Genomic DNA, 16,214 nt, shown 5'->3' with positions numbered 1-16,214 from the left:
GCATAAAATGCAAATACATACAATTCACCGACTACTCCAACAATACAATAAACGCTACAACTACTCGTTCATGGCTTTAATATTCGCAACCAAACTTTCTTGGCTTACAGTTTTCGCAACAGGCAATTATAATAATAATAATAAAACAAAATCTCCCCCCTCCTTAATCAAAAATCACACAGAAAACATAGTACCTTCTATTTTGTCTCATCTTCTTCCCTACCTTTAATTTATGTGAATAATATCTCCTTCCCTGTCATTTCTCCTCTTAAAATAGTCTATTACATTTTTGTTCTTTTTCATACATGGTCCCTAGGCTAAATATTTAATCCATACCTTTTTGCACTTTTTCCTTTACCTTTTTTAATCTATTTTGTTTAGGTTATTTTCATCTACTAAAATAAATGAAATATAAAAGGTAAGTTTTGATGGTTAAAGACTAAAGATGTTTGTTTGTTGAAATTTAAATAATGGCGAGTCTTGATAGTTATAGATTGAGGGATGTTTATTAGTCAAAGTCGTCTAGAGCATGTTTCTTGTGTTGTCTTTTATTTATTTCAGATCTCAATAGATGGTATCATCAAGGAACACATCATCAATTGTGTTAGTTATATCGAGCATGTTTCTTGTTTTGTCTTCTATTTATTATAGATCTTGGTAGATGGTGTCATTAAGGAACACACCATCAATCGTGTTAGTTATATCCAAGCAGTGGTGCATTTCTATTAATAGTTAATATATATTTTAAATTTAATAAATATATAAATAATTGATTTGTTAAATGTCAAATTCAGATTTGAGGCTCACCTAATCCTTCCAACTTAACTATTTTGTGTTAGTTCACACACAAGACATTATATCTATGGTCCTTGGAGTTATATTAAGATAGACAACTTTAATTCATTTCTAAAATTTGTCATATCTAAAAAACTTCACTTAGAATATTCATTTTTCATTTATTAGTATTGCATTTAGAATATTTTAGGACATTTTTGTTAACATCATCATTTAGAGCATTCATTGCCTATTTGTTTTTTTGGTTCTCAATCATTTTTAAGCTATTAATTTAGCATCTTTATGGAGATTGATAGTAGAAAATAATTATTTGTCATGTGCAAAGTGTTGTCGACACAACCAAATTTTTATGTAGAAATAGACATAAAGATTCATCACAATTTGAAAGTGAATGCTTGAGGATTTACAAAGATCAAGTCTGTACTTGCATTTATTCTGGTTAGGTTATTCTCCATCTAATAAAACAAATGAAATATAAATGGCAAGTTTTGAGAGTTAAGGATTGATGGATGTTTATTCGTCAAAGTTGTTGAAGCATGGTCCTGGTCCTGACCTCATCCTTTCTTTATTGCACCTCTAGAGACCTTGGTGGATGACATAATCAAGGAACATACTATCACTCTTGCCAATTGTGCTCAACTAGTGATGTAGTTTTCATTGATAGTTGATATATATTTTGAGTTTAGTTAATATATAAATAAATTAAGTAGTTTACACACAAGTCATTTTATTTGTGACCTTGAAATTACATTAAATATGCAACTTCAGTTCATTTGTAACATTTATTCAAATTACCCTTTTTTAAGTATTGAATTTAAATTATTTTACCACATTTTTACTAACATCATCGCTTTATTTTTGGTCTTCAGTCTTTGTCAAGTTATTAACTTGGTATCTTTATAGAGATTGACATACTAGAATAATTATTTGTCATGTGCAAACACTTGACAACACAACCAAATTTCAATGCACAAAATAGACATAAAAATCTATGACAAATTTAAAAATAAACATTTAAAACTTTACAAAAATAAGATCCACAACTTAAAATGATATATATAATCAAATTTTTTCATAACTAAAAAAAGACCTATAACAATAATTTTACAATTTCCAAAACATTCAGACAACCATCACCAAATTTGTAGCACTCGAACAAATTATTCACAAACATACATTACACCAATCTACATCAAATCCTCAACTAAAAAATTATTACAATTATCATTATCCTCCAAAACCTTTCAATTCAATACCTTTATTACACCCCATTAGATTCTAAATACTCAGCTAATTTAGCGTAGATTTTATGTAAGACAAATGTGGCTAAAAGTTAGTGGGGTTTGTACGGAGTGGGTCCCAGAGGGTTGAAAAACTAACAAATGGACGTGGCATCCTGACGTGGGGCCCAGTGTGCATTTAGCTTGCCGTGCCGCACACTACAGTGGGGCCCATCTAAGTTGCAACTAATCATGCAAAAATACTAAACCCTTTTCTTTTACGTAATTACGCGGTGGCACTGCTGTCCGCGTCATATGACCGCCCGCTTTATTTTCATTTCTGTGCTGTAATAGAAAAGGTGAAAATGAAAACGAAAGCTCTCTGTATACCTAGACTCATGCTTAGTGTAATGAAAACCGGATTATTCAGTAATAATTATACTGTCAGTGTAAGCACTGCTCTGGGCCTGTGCAGACAAGCTAACCGGAAGGGACGGTAAGCCTGTAGGCCCTTAATATTGGACGTCTAAAAAGTCGTATATTGATTGATGCACCGCTCTGGTATGTCACGGGTTCGAGACCCGCTTTCGAACATTCGAACATTGGAAAGCTTCTGTCACAAGAGGACTGAGAAATTTTTGGTCTGGTTTCGTCCGGATCTGGTTTTTACTGTAGATCGTGGTTGGTGAGGCTCGGCTTTGTGTGAGAAGTGGCTTTTTGGTGCTTGAGAAGTTTGTATTGTACAGGCATTGTGTGCTTTGCTGGTGAGAAGGCGTGAGGAGGCGTTTTGCAGCGAAAATGGCGCTGCTTTGACCTGATATTTGATTACAAGTGTCTGTGAGGTGCATTTTGGTTCTGTCGACCATTTGCTGGGACAGGCACCATCTTTTTCCCTTTTTGGCGGCCGGATTTGATGAATCACATGTGGAAACAGTTGTTCTGTACGTGCCGTGGGCCAAGCGAGCTCATCAGCATGGTGCGTTAATGTCAGCAAATTAATCATTGTTGTGCATTTTCAATGTGAAGCGACGGGGAAACGTGCTCTTGCGGTCGGGATTCGCTCGTCAACTGGTCCGTTAGAAGCGGTTCTCGCGGAATGCAAGGCTTTTCAAGGCCAAATAGTATGATACCAGTTATTCTTCATCGTTGTTCGCGTAAACGCAGATTTGCAGTTGCAGTTGTAGTTGGCTCAGTTTCGAGAGGGAGAGTTGCGTCGGGTTATTTTGGTTTAATCTATTCAAAATACAATGCAGATACCGACGCTTTATGGTAATGTATCTTGCTTTTTTCTTTAAGTTCTGCCGTGCTGTTCAACTTTTGCAGTTTTTTTTTCTGTTCTTAAAGCGCACAGCTGACCAAACCGGCCTTCTCAGGAGTTAACTTTCGCTTGAAGTTTAATGAAGCCTCAAATCTTGATGAATTAGATCGCTACGAGGGTTCCTGGTGCTGTATCTGAACTTTTTGGAACTTTCTGGTTCTGAACTGTACGAGTATACTTCAATATTGTGGAAAACACATTTTCAGGCGAGATGAAAGGAGACACAGTCCTTGCTTACGCAGCTTTTCAACTCTATCCAGGACAGACGAGGTACATTGTCTTATCTTGTGCGTCTTTGCTATATTATTTCCCTTGGAATTCTGGATAGGTTTTAGAATATGAGGGGATATAATGTCAGTTACCCATATGATTGATTAAATGCTTCGTACCCCAAAGGCTGCGTATTTCATAGTCTCATATAGATAATAATGATACTGTTCGCCTCTGTGTGTAATATTCAACCCCATTATATCTTAATGTTGAAGCTCCCAGCTATAACAGCCTGTTTTTAAGTGACAGTTAGCTATGTGTCTATACACGGGACTCTTTTGGGTTCAAGTGGGTTTAAAGACACAGTTGAATCCAAAAGATTCTAACTTTTATCAAAATGGTTCTAATTGTCAGAGAATGCGAAAACGAAAATGAAATTTCAATTATATGTAATGCTAGATTTGTTGCTGAAGGCCTTTGCAATGCTAACTGTTCAGTGAATGCCTTTTTGTGGTTCAGAATCTTGGATGTACCGACCATAGTATTTTTGAAAATAGCAATTTGTAGGCAGATCACGATACCAAATAGTGTTGAATCTCTTATTATTGCCTGGCAGGTGTGAAGTGGTACTTTCAGGCGGCGGTGAAACAGAGAAACTTAATCCCGTCCTTCTAGAAGCCCTGATTGCACATTTGCCTCCAGCAAAAGAGTTAGCTAATGAAGCCGAACATGTTTTTAAGCTTGAATTGCGTGACGATGAGAATGCAGCGCCATGGTTCACCAAAGGCACCATGGAAAGGTCAGCCATTTTTTGAATATACCATGGAACTGTCTAGTCCCTTCTATAGTTTGAGCAAGTGTGATTAAATATGGATAATTGGGTTATACAAATTATTTATATTTTCAACTAGGTTTATACGGTTTGTAAGCACTCCTGAAGTGCTGGAGCGGCCCAATGTTCTTCATGCTGAGATGGTTCAGTTGGAGACTGCCAGAAAATTACCTCCCACACTATATTCGCAGGCAAGAATAGTAAATTCATTCACTGGAGACATAAAAAATAGATAATTTGGGTAAATGCTTCACAAAGTTTTTAAAGTTCTTGAGTTAGCATTTTTTCTTTTACAGGTTGATGGAGGTCATCTTTCCAGTACGGGGTTGGCAACAGGTATATTGGCACTTCTTCTAAAGCTATGGAATCCTTTTTCTGTTAAAGCTCATGATTCGGTTTTAACTTTTGCATTTAACTCAAGAGAGGCACATAAGATAGGTTTTTTGTTTCATCTGGACTTAAGTTGTCTGATTCTGTTTAGTCAATTCAAACTATGATTTTATGGATGTAATGTAAAATGTAAAGGAGTGAAAGGAATCACGTCTGGATTGAGCGTTATATTTTTATCGTTTTGTAAGTCATCCCAAATATAGGGGAAGCACTCTTTAGCAGTTGTTGAGAATTACAGCCAATCTCATGAAGTAGCTTATCTGCATTTATTGGAAACTGACAATTTAAAAATTATTGGCTGCAACAAGTGATTTAAAGCTAGGCATCTGTAATTCCCAAATTTTCAAAGTCAAAGCAATTTTTTGTGCCTTCGGTAATCAGAATTTTACATCAGAGGAGAAGCAAAGGATAAAAGTTTTAAATGATCCAGTGACTTTATACATGACAATGGAACCGAAATCATCCTATGGGTAAATTTTGGTAGGTAAGATTTGATTGAGCTATAGTAATGTGAACGTGTAAATGGACTGCTGTGAGATGGCTTCTGCAGAATCTGCATGACTGTTGCACAATGACTTCTGCAACAACTATAAGACTGTTGCGGGATTACTTCACACTTGGCCATCTTTGCATATTGCATGCAAATCTATTCATATGCATGTCTCAACCTTCCATTCCTTTATGGCAAGCTCAGAAGCTTCTGTCTGAGCTCAACTACAATCCGCAACTATTGCAATACTAATGCAGAATGATTGCACTCTTAGAATGACTCTATTTGTAAACATGTCTTGACCTTGCTTTCCTTGTTATGGCACCCTCATAAGCCTTCAATTTTGCTCCTCTCTGACCAAATGATCAAAAGAAGAACCATTTTATTCTTGTTTATTTGTGCTTGTGAATCACCACACTAAGTTTTTGGGTGATATAAGATTGCTATTTAGTATTTCGCCCAAGGATTGCCCTGCTAGACCCCGAGTCAATAGGAAACGTGAGCTCCTGTTCATGAAGCCTGATTGAAACCTTTTAGAGTTTGACCATAATGACGAATTTTAGTTGGATTCAACCAAGTCGCTTCCTCTATGGCCCAGTCATCTGTTATCCCATTTGACAAGCTATTCAATATAGTTTTTACCTCTTGTCTGCTTGATAATTCAGAATTCTGGAATCAAGAATATTGTCTATTTCTTCGCTCTCCTTCTCAGGTTCTTGTGGTTTCCATGAAAAATCTGAGATCTGATTCTTCAATGTCTTCAACTAGTTGTCCTTCATAGAAGGTGTATAGATCTGGTAAATTAAAGATTGGAGAGATGTTCCTCAGGCAGTTCAACCTCATTAGCATTTGCAAACAAATTGTCTCTGAATTCTACGTGGTCCAATCTTTTTCCATTTGAGCTTATTGTAGGTTTCTTTGGAAACCAAGCCTTCTGCAAGTGTGCTAGTACAAAATCACCTGTCTGGAATTCTTTTTGTCCTCTTTCTGATTAGCATGCTCTTTGTACCTTTCACTTAGCTTTAGCTGTTGCCTCATCTGTTTATGTGCCTCTTGTATGTATTCTACAAAATCTTTCAGCTTTTGCCATGCCCAAATCTGCTATAATTCTCAAATCTGTGATGCCTCTGGGTCTATGCCCACATGCTGTTTGTAATGGTGTCCTCCCTGTACTTCTGTTCACTTAATTATTGTATGCAAACTCAGCTTGCTGTAAAACTAAATCCTATTGGCCTGGTTGGGTTTCTTCAAAGATGTAGGTTTTGGAAAAGAACATATTTTGTGTAAAACATTCGATTGTCTTTGATTTTGATATATACCTTGTACTTGAATACATGTTCTCATTATTGATGTATTGTTGTATTTGCATGGTTGTATATGAAATTTGATAATGGATAAATAACGAAGCAAGACATTCACCATCTCCTGTCAAGTTTGTCATTGGTAAAAGAAGAATGTATATTTATCAATGTTTTAGTAATATATCTTATAATTCTATTTGAATTAGCTGGCTACACCACTCTACCTGTTGAGTGGTCTCAAATTGTTGGTAGCACGCTCCAGCATTATAAATCCTTTGAATGGATTAAGTGCTTCTATATTATATACAATTTGTATTTGCTGCAGCCTCAAAACACATCAAACCTAACTGCGTTGTCTTTACAAGGAATTGATATATGGAGGATATTGAAATAACATATAGGAAACGGTAAGGATGTGAAAGGATGGGATTGAAGGAGATATGCAACTTATACAAATATCAAGTTATATTAAAGGTTACATGTAAACCGTAAAAATCATTTAATGTCACAATGCACAGATGGGGAGAACAGCTTTAATGCAATGTTGTTTTTCATATTTTGTCTCTTCGTCTTCTCCATGGTACTTTTTCTTTACGGGAAGAAATACATCTATATTACCCCAAGAACTATAAATTTACATCAGATTTACCTCTTAAGGTTACAACAGGTTTAAAATAGGATTACTAAGAAAAATCTCTCTCCGCATACACAGGCAAAGAAGACATCTGGAACTTAGATCAATATATGTTCTAGCTTGTAGTATAAACAGGTCCTTAAGGTAATGGAATGAGTTCTTGAGTAGTAGTTCCACTCCTAAATTTATGTATATTGGAGCAAGCAGATTATTTTTTAATATGGTAACAATTGTTGGAGATGCTGTAGTTGTCTGTTTATTCTGATATCCTTCTTGATACTCCTTGTCCTCCTGCTAAACCTCTACCTATTTCTGTAAAAGACCTATTTTCTCTAGCTATGGTCAGTAATGTGAAAGTGGAGGTTCTTCCCAGTTGTGGTTGTGGGTATTATCTATTTCTGTAGAAGAACTATTTTCTCTAGCTATGGTCAGTCATATCAAAGAGGAGATTCTAACCTCAAGCCACAAAGGTTGAGCACACCTTAGATTTGAGTGAAGGCCAACCTTCTAATATTCCACCTCAAGCCACAAAGCTTGAGCACACCAAGCCATTAGAAGGCTTAATTAGTGAATAGAATTCAAATTTTTAAATCCCCACTTGAACCATAACAACATTTAAGCACTCCAAGCAATGATTGAGCATGTATTAATTTCCAATAAGTCAGTCTCCCTGAAGTAACAAAATCTAAATACGGCCCCAAACCAACTTTAAGCTTGCTCTTGAGTGCAGGTTGACCATTCGAGTCTCCCTTTTAAACTGCAACAAGGTTTAAAAGTGTCAAGCCCTTTTAAACTGCAACAAGGTTTAAAAGTGTCAAGCCACACCCAAGCTTTATTGGTGAGTGTCAATTGAATATTTTAGTCTATCTCAAGCAATTACATGTGTTGAATACACCAAGCCACAACTAGTTTTGTCTGTTGAGGTTCAATCAAAATTTTCAGACAAAACCTCAAGCCATAACAACCTAAGTTTGCCAAACCATGCCCAAAATTGAGTATTGAGATTACAACAAGCCCACACTTCCTTACATTGCTTGACCTAATGTAATCAAGAAAATTGACTACCAAGAAACCACTATAACTTAGGTGGCCTTATCTAGCATTTATATAATACTCAAATGTCATTAGACCCTTTCGATGTACCTCTTGAATTGTCTTTATTGTTAATATAATACTTTATTTAAAATAGCATGGTTAATGTCAATTTAAATATTATGATTATATAAATTAAAATATAATAACATTGTATTATAAATATTGTGATTGCAATATTCCATGAGAATTTACTTTCAGACAAAGTGGTACTTCTATAAATCCTGGGAAGGTATGCGTGAGGTGGCATGTTGGGTTGAGTATTGCAAAGATGACATGATGCCAACTTCTTATACACCCTGTTTAGGTTTGGACTAGCCATGACTCACGCTTGTCAAAATTTGTGGTTCAGATCCATGGGAGGACTGTGTAAGTTGTGGTTTGTGATCATTGGTTATTGTCAGTACAGTACAGAAGCTGAAATCATGCAGGCTCATGTGAATTAAGGCTTGACATAACATGTTTTGTTTTGAGGCTAGCAAGAATTCAAAAGGCAATGCTCATAGAAGTTAAAAAAAAAAAACATTAGAGTAATGGAGAAATAATTTCTTATTTATATGATTAGTATTTGGATAATAACAAACTAACGTGAGGGCAAATTAAGGATTAGAAAGGATGAGAATTTAGAGGGACATGAGAGGCATATAAAGGGTTAGGATTTATGAAATGCCATTTATTATGAATAATGTTTATACAGCAAATATAAATGAAGTTAGTTTCATTAGTTTGAATGCCATTTCTTGTATTTTGCCTTCCCGAGTTTCTGTTTTGTTGTTGTGCTTACTTTACTTTGTTCGTAATTCACTTTTACAATATACACTTGGTTATCAAATCAATCTTTTCCAAGTGAAATAAGCAAGTTTGATACATGAGAAATCATAGAAGACATGTTTTTGTATAAAGATAACTGTTCAGTGGGAATATTACAGATGACAGACCAAATGAAGCATAATCACTCTGGCAAGTTCTAATAAAAAACCTCTTTTTCGTAACACTGAAATTTAGAAAAAACGAAATGATCAACTAGAATTTCTTGGACATGCAAGTTATTAAAAGTGCTAAAATCACCGAAGAACGTAATAATTTGTTTCTTTTGCGTCTTTTCTATATTTTTTTCATAGTCCTGTGCTGACTGGTGTGTTACAATCATATTGAATTCAGAGCTGAGCACACCTGGAGCTGCCATCAAGGTACATTGTGAATAACTACTGTCTCTTGTGCCAAGTATATTTGTCTGAAATTAATCATAAAGCAAAGGAATTCAATTTCTAAACTCAACAGCTTGACATGTTTTGTTTGTGGTGTTTTTTTCCTTAAAATTTCTTATGTTGTAAGCGTGTTTACTGTTATTCTGTTAGAAACTTACAAATTATTTGTTTGTACAGTCGAGGACAGAAACAATGCTAGCAGATGCTTCAAGGTGAGTATACATCCCACTCTTTATTTAGCTGGAAGAATTTTTCAGAATATGATCACTTTATTCTTTTCTCATCACGTGGACTAAGTAGAAGTGGAATTTTTTGTTGGTGTAGGAATGAGTTATTACGTGCCTTAGATGTACGACTTATGACTTTGCATCAAGAATTGGATAAAGCTTTTGCTCGCGCTACTGCTGCAGAGTTTTTGGTTGAAAACACAGTTGATCTCTTAGCATTTTCAGAACGATTTCAGGCCAGTCGTTTAAGGTGAGTACATTGTAATGCCAACATATCTAGTCAAGTGATGGAAATCTCTGCACATTTTTATCTTTCAATGGACTTTATACAATTCACCTGTATAACCATAATGTTTGTCTCAGGGATGCATGCACCAAGTTTCTGATTTCATGTCAGCAAAGACAGCAACACTTTTCCCTCCTCCAAAAAAATGCAGATGCATGTTTTTCAGGCCTTGGAATTCCCCTTGATAACAAAAGATGTGGTGAACCTTCATCCAAACATTCAAGGAAACAGGATGACAAACCTAATGAGAGTACTGTGGAAGAAAGTCGAGTGTCCCAATCACATGCTGACCAACAAGATGAGCAAGAAAGTTGTTTCTCATCACGTATGGACAATTTTGATGCAAAACTTCCAGAATCCTGTACAACAGAAACTGAAGCTAGTTTGTTAATGTTGGAGTCAAATAACATTGCTTCAATTGGGTTTGAACAACCTGCATCAGACAAAGATAACCGATCTCCAGCACCCACTAGAAGGCCCTCAGTCAGATCTGCATCCCCAGCAAGGGCAAGAAGGTCAGCCTCCCCAATGCGAAAGGTCCAAATAGGGAAATCTGGATCACGGAGATCTAATGTATCAGCAATTCAATTCATAAATTACATGCCACAATGGTCTAACAGAGAGAGAGACTCAAACAGAGAGTCTGAAAGTAGTGATACAGATAATGAGAGTGATGGGGATGATGAAAAGTTGGAGTGCCCACCAAAGACTGTATCAACTAGGACAATTAGTGTTCAGGATGCAATTAATCTTTTTGAAAGGAAACAAAGAGAACAAAGACATTCAACAGAAGGCCTTAAAAAAAATATCAATGCAGAAAGCCGAAGGTTATCAGCTGAAACTGGGAACTCAACTACTCATGAAAAAGCCATCCTAAGGAGGTGGAGTGGAGCCAGTGAAGTAGGTAAGTTGGACGTGCCGAATTCTGCAAAGCACTTATTGGTAATTGGAAAGGACAAGCGCCAAGTAGAGATAACTCCTCAGAGTGAGTTGAAACAAATGGAAGAAAGAAAAGATGTGGGCTTGGGCTTCTCATCCACACCTGAAATTATAGAATCACAGATAATGCAGGCTGAACAGATGCAGGGAATCATCTCACAGCATTCAGAAGACACTGGATCCCTGGAAATAAATTTTTTAGCAAATAATTTTCAGATACAGGGGTCAGGAACCACTGACAATTTTCCCTATGGGGTTAGCCCTGAAAATGAGCCCACGGTGAAACAGTTCAGGAGCAGTCATGAGTTGAATCAACTCCTTCAGGAGAAAGCCAATCAATTGGAAGCGTTTTTTGCTGCTCATAAGGGCAGAAGTCAGGCTGCTGAAGAAGGTTCAAATGTTCCTCCTTCAAGTAAGCTTCATGCTAAAGACGAAGCAAGCATGGAGTTGAAAAGCTCAGATGTGAATTCCAGTGAGCCGAGAAGCCTAGACAAATTGCATGCAGGTAGCCCAGGGGAAATGAGTCTCAGGAAAGGTATGTTTCCTGGTACTGACATAGACCTGGATCAACAGTTAAGAACCATGCAGAGTTTCGGCAAAGATTCAGTGTATGGCTCATGGAGCAACAGTGCAGACTTTGACATGCAGACCTTGATGGAAATGGTAGATGGAAACTGTTATAATTATGAGGAGCAGTTAGGAGCTCTTGATAACAACAAATTTTCTGATGAGCTTAGAGGGAAATTCTATGATCAGTACAGGCAGAAACGTGAAGCCAAGCTGAGGGAGGAACACACAGCAAAGAAATCAGAAAAAGAAGCAAAACTTAAGGCTATGCAAGAAGTACTAGAACGGAGGAAAACAGAAATGGCAGGAAAATATGCAAAATCATCTGTAAAGCGAGATCCTTTGCAGTCTCAATCTCGAGGCCAAAAATCGCAGTCTTCCAAGACTAAGCTTTCCAAGAACAAGAAAGAATTGGTATGCATTCTAAGCCATAGAATTTGCCATTTTCATGAAAGTAAACTTGCCTAGGATTTCTAAAATTGGAACTTACACTAATATGTACTATGAATGTTGTTTCTGTGTCTGTCACAGCACAAAAACAATGAAGATAATGGAGACAGCACAAATGATTTGCATGAGCGTTCATTTCACCAGAAAAACCCAAACAACAGAGGTGCTCCTGGCGAGATCCCTTCTCCAACCTCAACTCCACGACTCCCAACGGATCTGCCCAAATCTAATGGTTTCAGGAAGATTTCATCCAAAAGTACGACTTCAGCAATTGCACAGAGTTCTTCTCCTATGACATCATCATCACCTAGAGCTGCCATACCTAAAGTGTCAAGTACCAGTAACGCATCTACAGGCAGGCGCAAGAGTCAGTCACTGGTGGGTGGAAATCCTTTGGCTCGATCAATGCCCAATTTAGCTGATTTAAAGAAGGAGAGCTCAAAAACTTTATCTGGACGTTCAAATTTGAAGTCAACTCTCGAGAAAGGTGCAGCTATGCCTCGTGGGAAAAATAAAGGTAGCAGCCAGAACAAAAGTGGCACAGAACCTCCTCATCTTGATGTTAATGGCTCTAGCTGTGGTTCACAGTCATCTCACAGTAAGGAAGAGAAGAAGAACCGTAGTCATCCAAGAAAAGGCCTTGTTGGTGGTAAGGAACTCAAAAGCTTGTCTGCCATTACTTCCGAGGAAAGTGCTTTGACATCAAAACCAAGCTTCTACAGTAAAGTGACCAAAAAGAACAGCGTTGTTCCCCTAGAGTCTAAACCATTCCTTCGTAAAGGCAATGGAATAGGACCTGGGGTTGGTCGTGGTATTTCCAAAATGAAAGCATCCTCACTTGATGATGTCCCAAAAACTGTAGAGGATGAATGCCAAGTTGTTGAAGAAAATATAAAGGAAACAGTCTTAGAATCAGGAAACTCCAAATCATCAGACACCATGGAAGGAACTGCAGATGAAAATAAGCCCGATCAGCAAGGAAATGGTACTTTGGACACTGAGGATGCCCTTGGTGATTTAGATACACTGGAAAAACATATTTATAGCATGCCAGACCTCAGTAAGATAGAAGATGTCTATGAGAATGGCATGCCCAATGATGATAGGCACATTCAAACTGTCTCAGAAGTGAGCAATACCAGTGTCTCACCAGCAAAAACAAAATCCTCCTCCAGCGCCACAAAACAGGAATGTGATGAACAAAATATTTCAACTTCCGAGATTATTCTCAATGAGTATGATATCAAACCATCCTTGGAAGCTGAAGTACTGGTTGAGCCACCCCCATCAGCTGCTTTGGCCCAATTAGCCCCATCTGGCCTAAACTCTGAACTTGGGAACCCTATATCATTAAAATCACGTAAGCCACATTCTCTTTCTCAGATGTTGGCAGCTGATACTGATGAAGAAAAAACACGCCAAAAATGGGGTAGTGCACAAAAGCCCATTTTGGATCCTCAGTATTCCCAAAAGGATGCTCCAAAAGGGTTTAAGAGGCTTCTGAAATTTGGTAGGAAAAACAGAAGTGAAATGGGTACAACTGATTCACTTTCTGGGTTCCCCTTTGCCGAAGGTGATGAAGGCATAGAAGAATTGAAGGAGCCCTTTAGAAGAAATGCAAATAACCTGCAAAGAGGCCAAGTGCAAGCTAAGGCCATTAGACCAGGAAATGCCTCTTCTGATAGAAGTTATGATTTTCAAAGCACAAATTCTTCTGGTGAGGGTTTCCTTCAAACAAGATCCACTAAGTAGTCTTTCTGGAGAAATTAATTTCTGCTGCTTCTAGATAAATGTGTCTTCTAATGAATTCTGACCTATGCCTGAATTTTTTTTTTGCAGTCCATTCAATTCAAAGTTCTGTTCTCCAGGATGAACATTTAACAGGATCCACATTGCTGAAAGGTGAATTCCTCTTCCAAGGTTTCATTTTTCCTGTCAAATTATTCTGTTCTAACTTGTTTGAAGTTTGCTCGATAATGATGTCATTTTCTGGATTTTGTACAGCACCCCGCTCTTTCTTTTCATTGTCAACATTCAGAAGCAGAGGAAGTGATTCAAAATCTCGTTGATTTGGATGGTTGCCTACGTTTCTAAGCTCTATGGCACTATGCTCAAATGAAGTTTGTAGAATGCTTGGACATAATGTTTTTGAGAGTTGTCTCGTGTTGCAAATGACTGATCTATTGTGGGTAGTCAGTGTACTTTAATACAACAGGATGCTTTTCTGTTGAAGTATAGAATAGGTATATCTTGAAATGTTATTCCAATCAAAGGAAAATGAAAACGGAGTTACAGATATTACTTGCAACTTGCAATTTTAATGTTTCAACATGTTGGGGGTTCCTTTAGGATTCGTCATGTAACATTTTTGGGGAGTTGCCACGAGGCTTGAGCAATTCAACTTGTTTATTCCTTGTATTGCTGGGTGGGACAGTTCACTTTCTAGAAGAATATCAGCTTCAATCTTCCTTGAACTTGTTTATTCCTTGTATTGATGTGTGGGGAAGTTCCCCTTCTACAAGAATTTCAGCCGCCGCCTTCTTTCTGCATGTAACAGTTGGTTTGACAATAATACAATGGTTCAGTGTCAGACAGTTCACGTATTTAGTATCTTACAATGAAAAACCATTTAATGCTGGTCCAGCATTCATGTGTATCTCAATTTATGCGTGTTTGTTTCAATTAACAAGGAAGGCGGTTGCTTATATCAATATTTGCATGTTTTCAGGTAGACTTAATGAAACTGAAGGAACACCTTGTCGGAGATTGACCATTTATACAGATTCGACGGTTGCTTATATCAATATTTGCATGTTTTCAGGTAGACTTCATGAAACTGAAGGAACACCTTGTCGGAGATTGACCATTTATACAGATTGGATAATGCATGAATCCATAGTAGTTGACAAATTACTTTGGTAATATAAGAGATACTGAGTATATTTCAAATAGTAGTAAAGCTATAGGTCTAATACTTTTTCACAAGATGACTTGTTTTCTTGCAAAATAGCTGGTGGTAGTATGTGTTGATGTGTTTTTTATGCACATGCGAACACAGAATAAAATACCAAGGTATCTTATCCTCTCTTGAACAAAGTTTCCCCGAATGCTGAAGATTTCGCCTTAGGATCAATCGAGGCAACTCCAAGGTTCTAGAATGTAGGTTCTCTACGTGTGGATAAGTTCAATTTGGTCTGATGTGATTATGTGGAATCACAAAGGGGACTTACATTCGAATGCTCGAGCATTTGATTTGCTGGAACTCAAGTCTTATCTACTAGTTGCTCAGAAAGTCTATTCTAAGACTTAGAATGCGAGAAGATGGATGAATGACTAGGTGGAGTCCTACTAGGCTAGGTCTCACCATCAAACTGAACAGTTCAACACCAACTCAGTGCGATCTTCTAAGGGATGCTTCAAATATGTTCCAATCGTACACCATGAGACACTAATCACCATTCAAAATAATGCATGAACAATAGACGTGTAACGACTCGAGATTAAACTCATTCTATGCCAGTTGACCACGCTGGGCGCACTTACAATCAACAAGAGGCTAGTGGTTTGGACTAGGCGCATTCCACGCGAGTGCATTCAATAACTTCCTTCATTCAATCTAATTAACTATTCATTCAATCTAATTAACTATCATCTAAATGAAGATTCAACAAGAGACCATGCATATTGCAAAGAAACAACACATTTCACCATAACTTCAATGAAAATGGAGTTCATTTACAATTTAGGCAACAATTTCTTGCCTTTTCCTCTTAATCTACTCTATTGCTATTCTATTTGCTATTCTGACTATTCACTAACTCTTATTAGCTAACTCTTAACTATTAACCATTTACAAATGAAGAGTCAGAGCTTTATATAGGGAGCTCTTTACAATTTGATGGCTCTGATTGATTTACAATCAATAGCTAGGATTACAAGATAGAAACCCTAATTAGGGTTGGTTATAACAAACTCCTTTAGCCAATGAGAAAACTACATTCAACATTTGAGAACCAATAGTAAACAGGGGTAGGTGCCTTGAAGTTTGTGCCATCACCGGTGAGTCAGGTACATTGAATTTGGACATGCTGAGGTGGAGCTATCTGACTGGAGAAATAGTGACTGGGATGCCACCTTGTCTGGCGTTTGTGCCTTGGTTGATCCTCCTCTATCTTTGATACGATGAATGATGTACCTCCTTGACTCCCATGTGTTTGATGAGGCCTCTTCACGGTCAAGTCACTCCTCTGGTAGC

General features: G+C 37.3%; 1 protein-coding gene across 2 annotated transcripts; it reads left to right on the top strand.

Annotated features, from left to right (window-relative positions):
• Window positions 1-2,369: 2,369 nt before the first annotated feature.
• Window positions 2,370-14,562, top strand: LOC131078438 (COP1-interacting protein 7). Of its 2 annotated transcripts, none has more exons than XM_058016141.2 (12): window positions 2,370-3,284; window positions 3,440-3,603; window positions 4,160-4,342; window positions 4,455-4,566; window positions 4,672-4,711; window positions 9,444-9,472; window positions 9,668-9,702; window positions 9,815-9,967; window positions 10,081-11,923; window positions 12,041-13,676; window positions 13,799-13,861; window positions 13,964-14,562. In XM_058016141.2, exons 2-12 carry the CDS (start codon window positions 3,545-3,547, stop codon window positions 14,026-14,028), a joined length of 4,218 nt encoding a protein of 1,405 aa, XP_057872124.2. In that variant the 5' UTR covers window positions 2,370-3,284; window positions 3,440-3,544; the 3' UTR covers window positions 14,029-14,562. The 2 variants fall into 2 exon arrangements, with proteins under 2 accessions (XP_057872124.2, XP_057872123.2); XM_058016140.2 differs by having other exon boundaries at window positions 3,389-3,603.
• The last annotated feature ends 1,652 nt before the right edge of the window (window positions 14,563-16,214 follow it).

This window comes from Cryptomeria japonica, chromosome 7 (genome assembly GCF_030272615.1).
Source record: "Cryptomeria japonica chromosome 7, Sugi_1.0, whole genome shotgun sequence".
NCBI classification, from domain to species: domain Eukaryota; kingdom Viridiplantae; phylum Streptophyta; class Pinopsida; order Cupressales; family Cupressaceae; genus Cryptomeria; species Cryptomeria japonica.
Note: the sequence above shows the minus strand (reverse complement) of the source record. Positions and strands in the feature narration are given on the sequence as shown.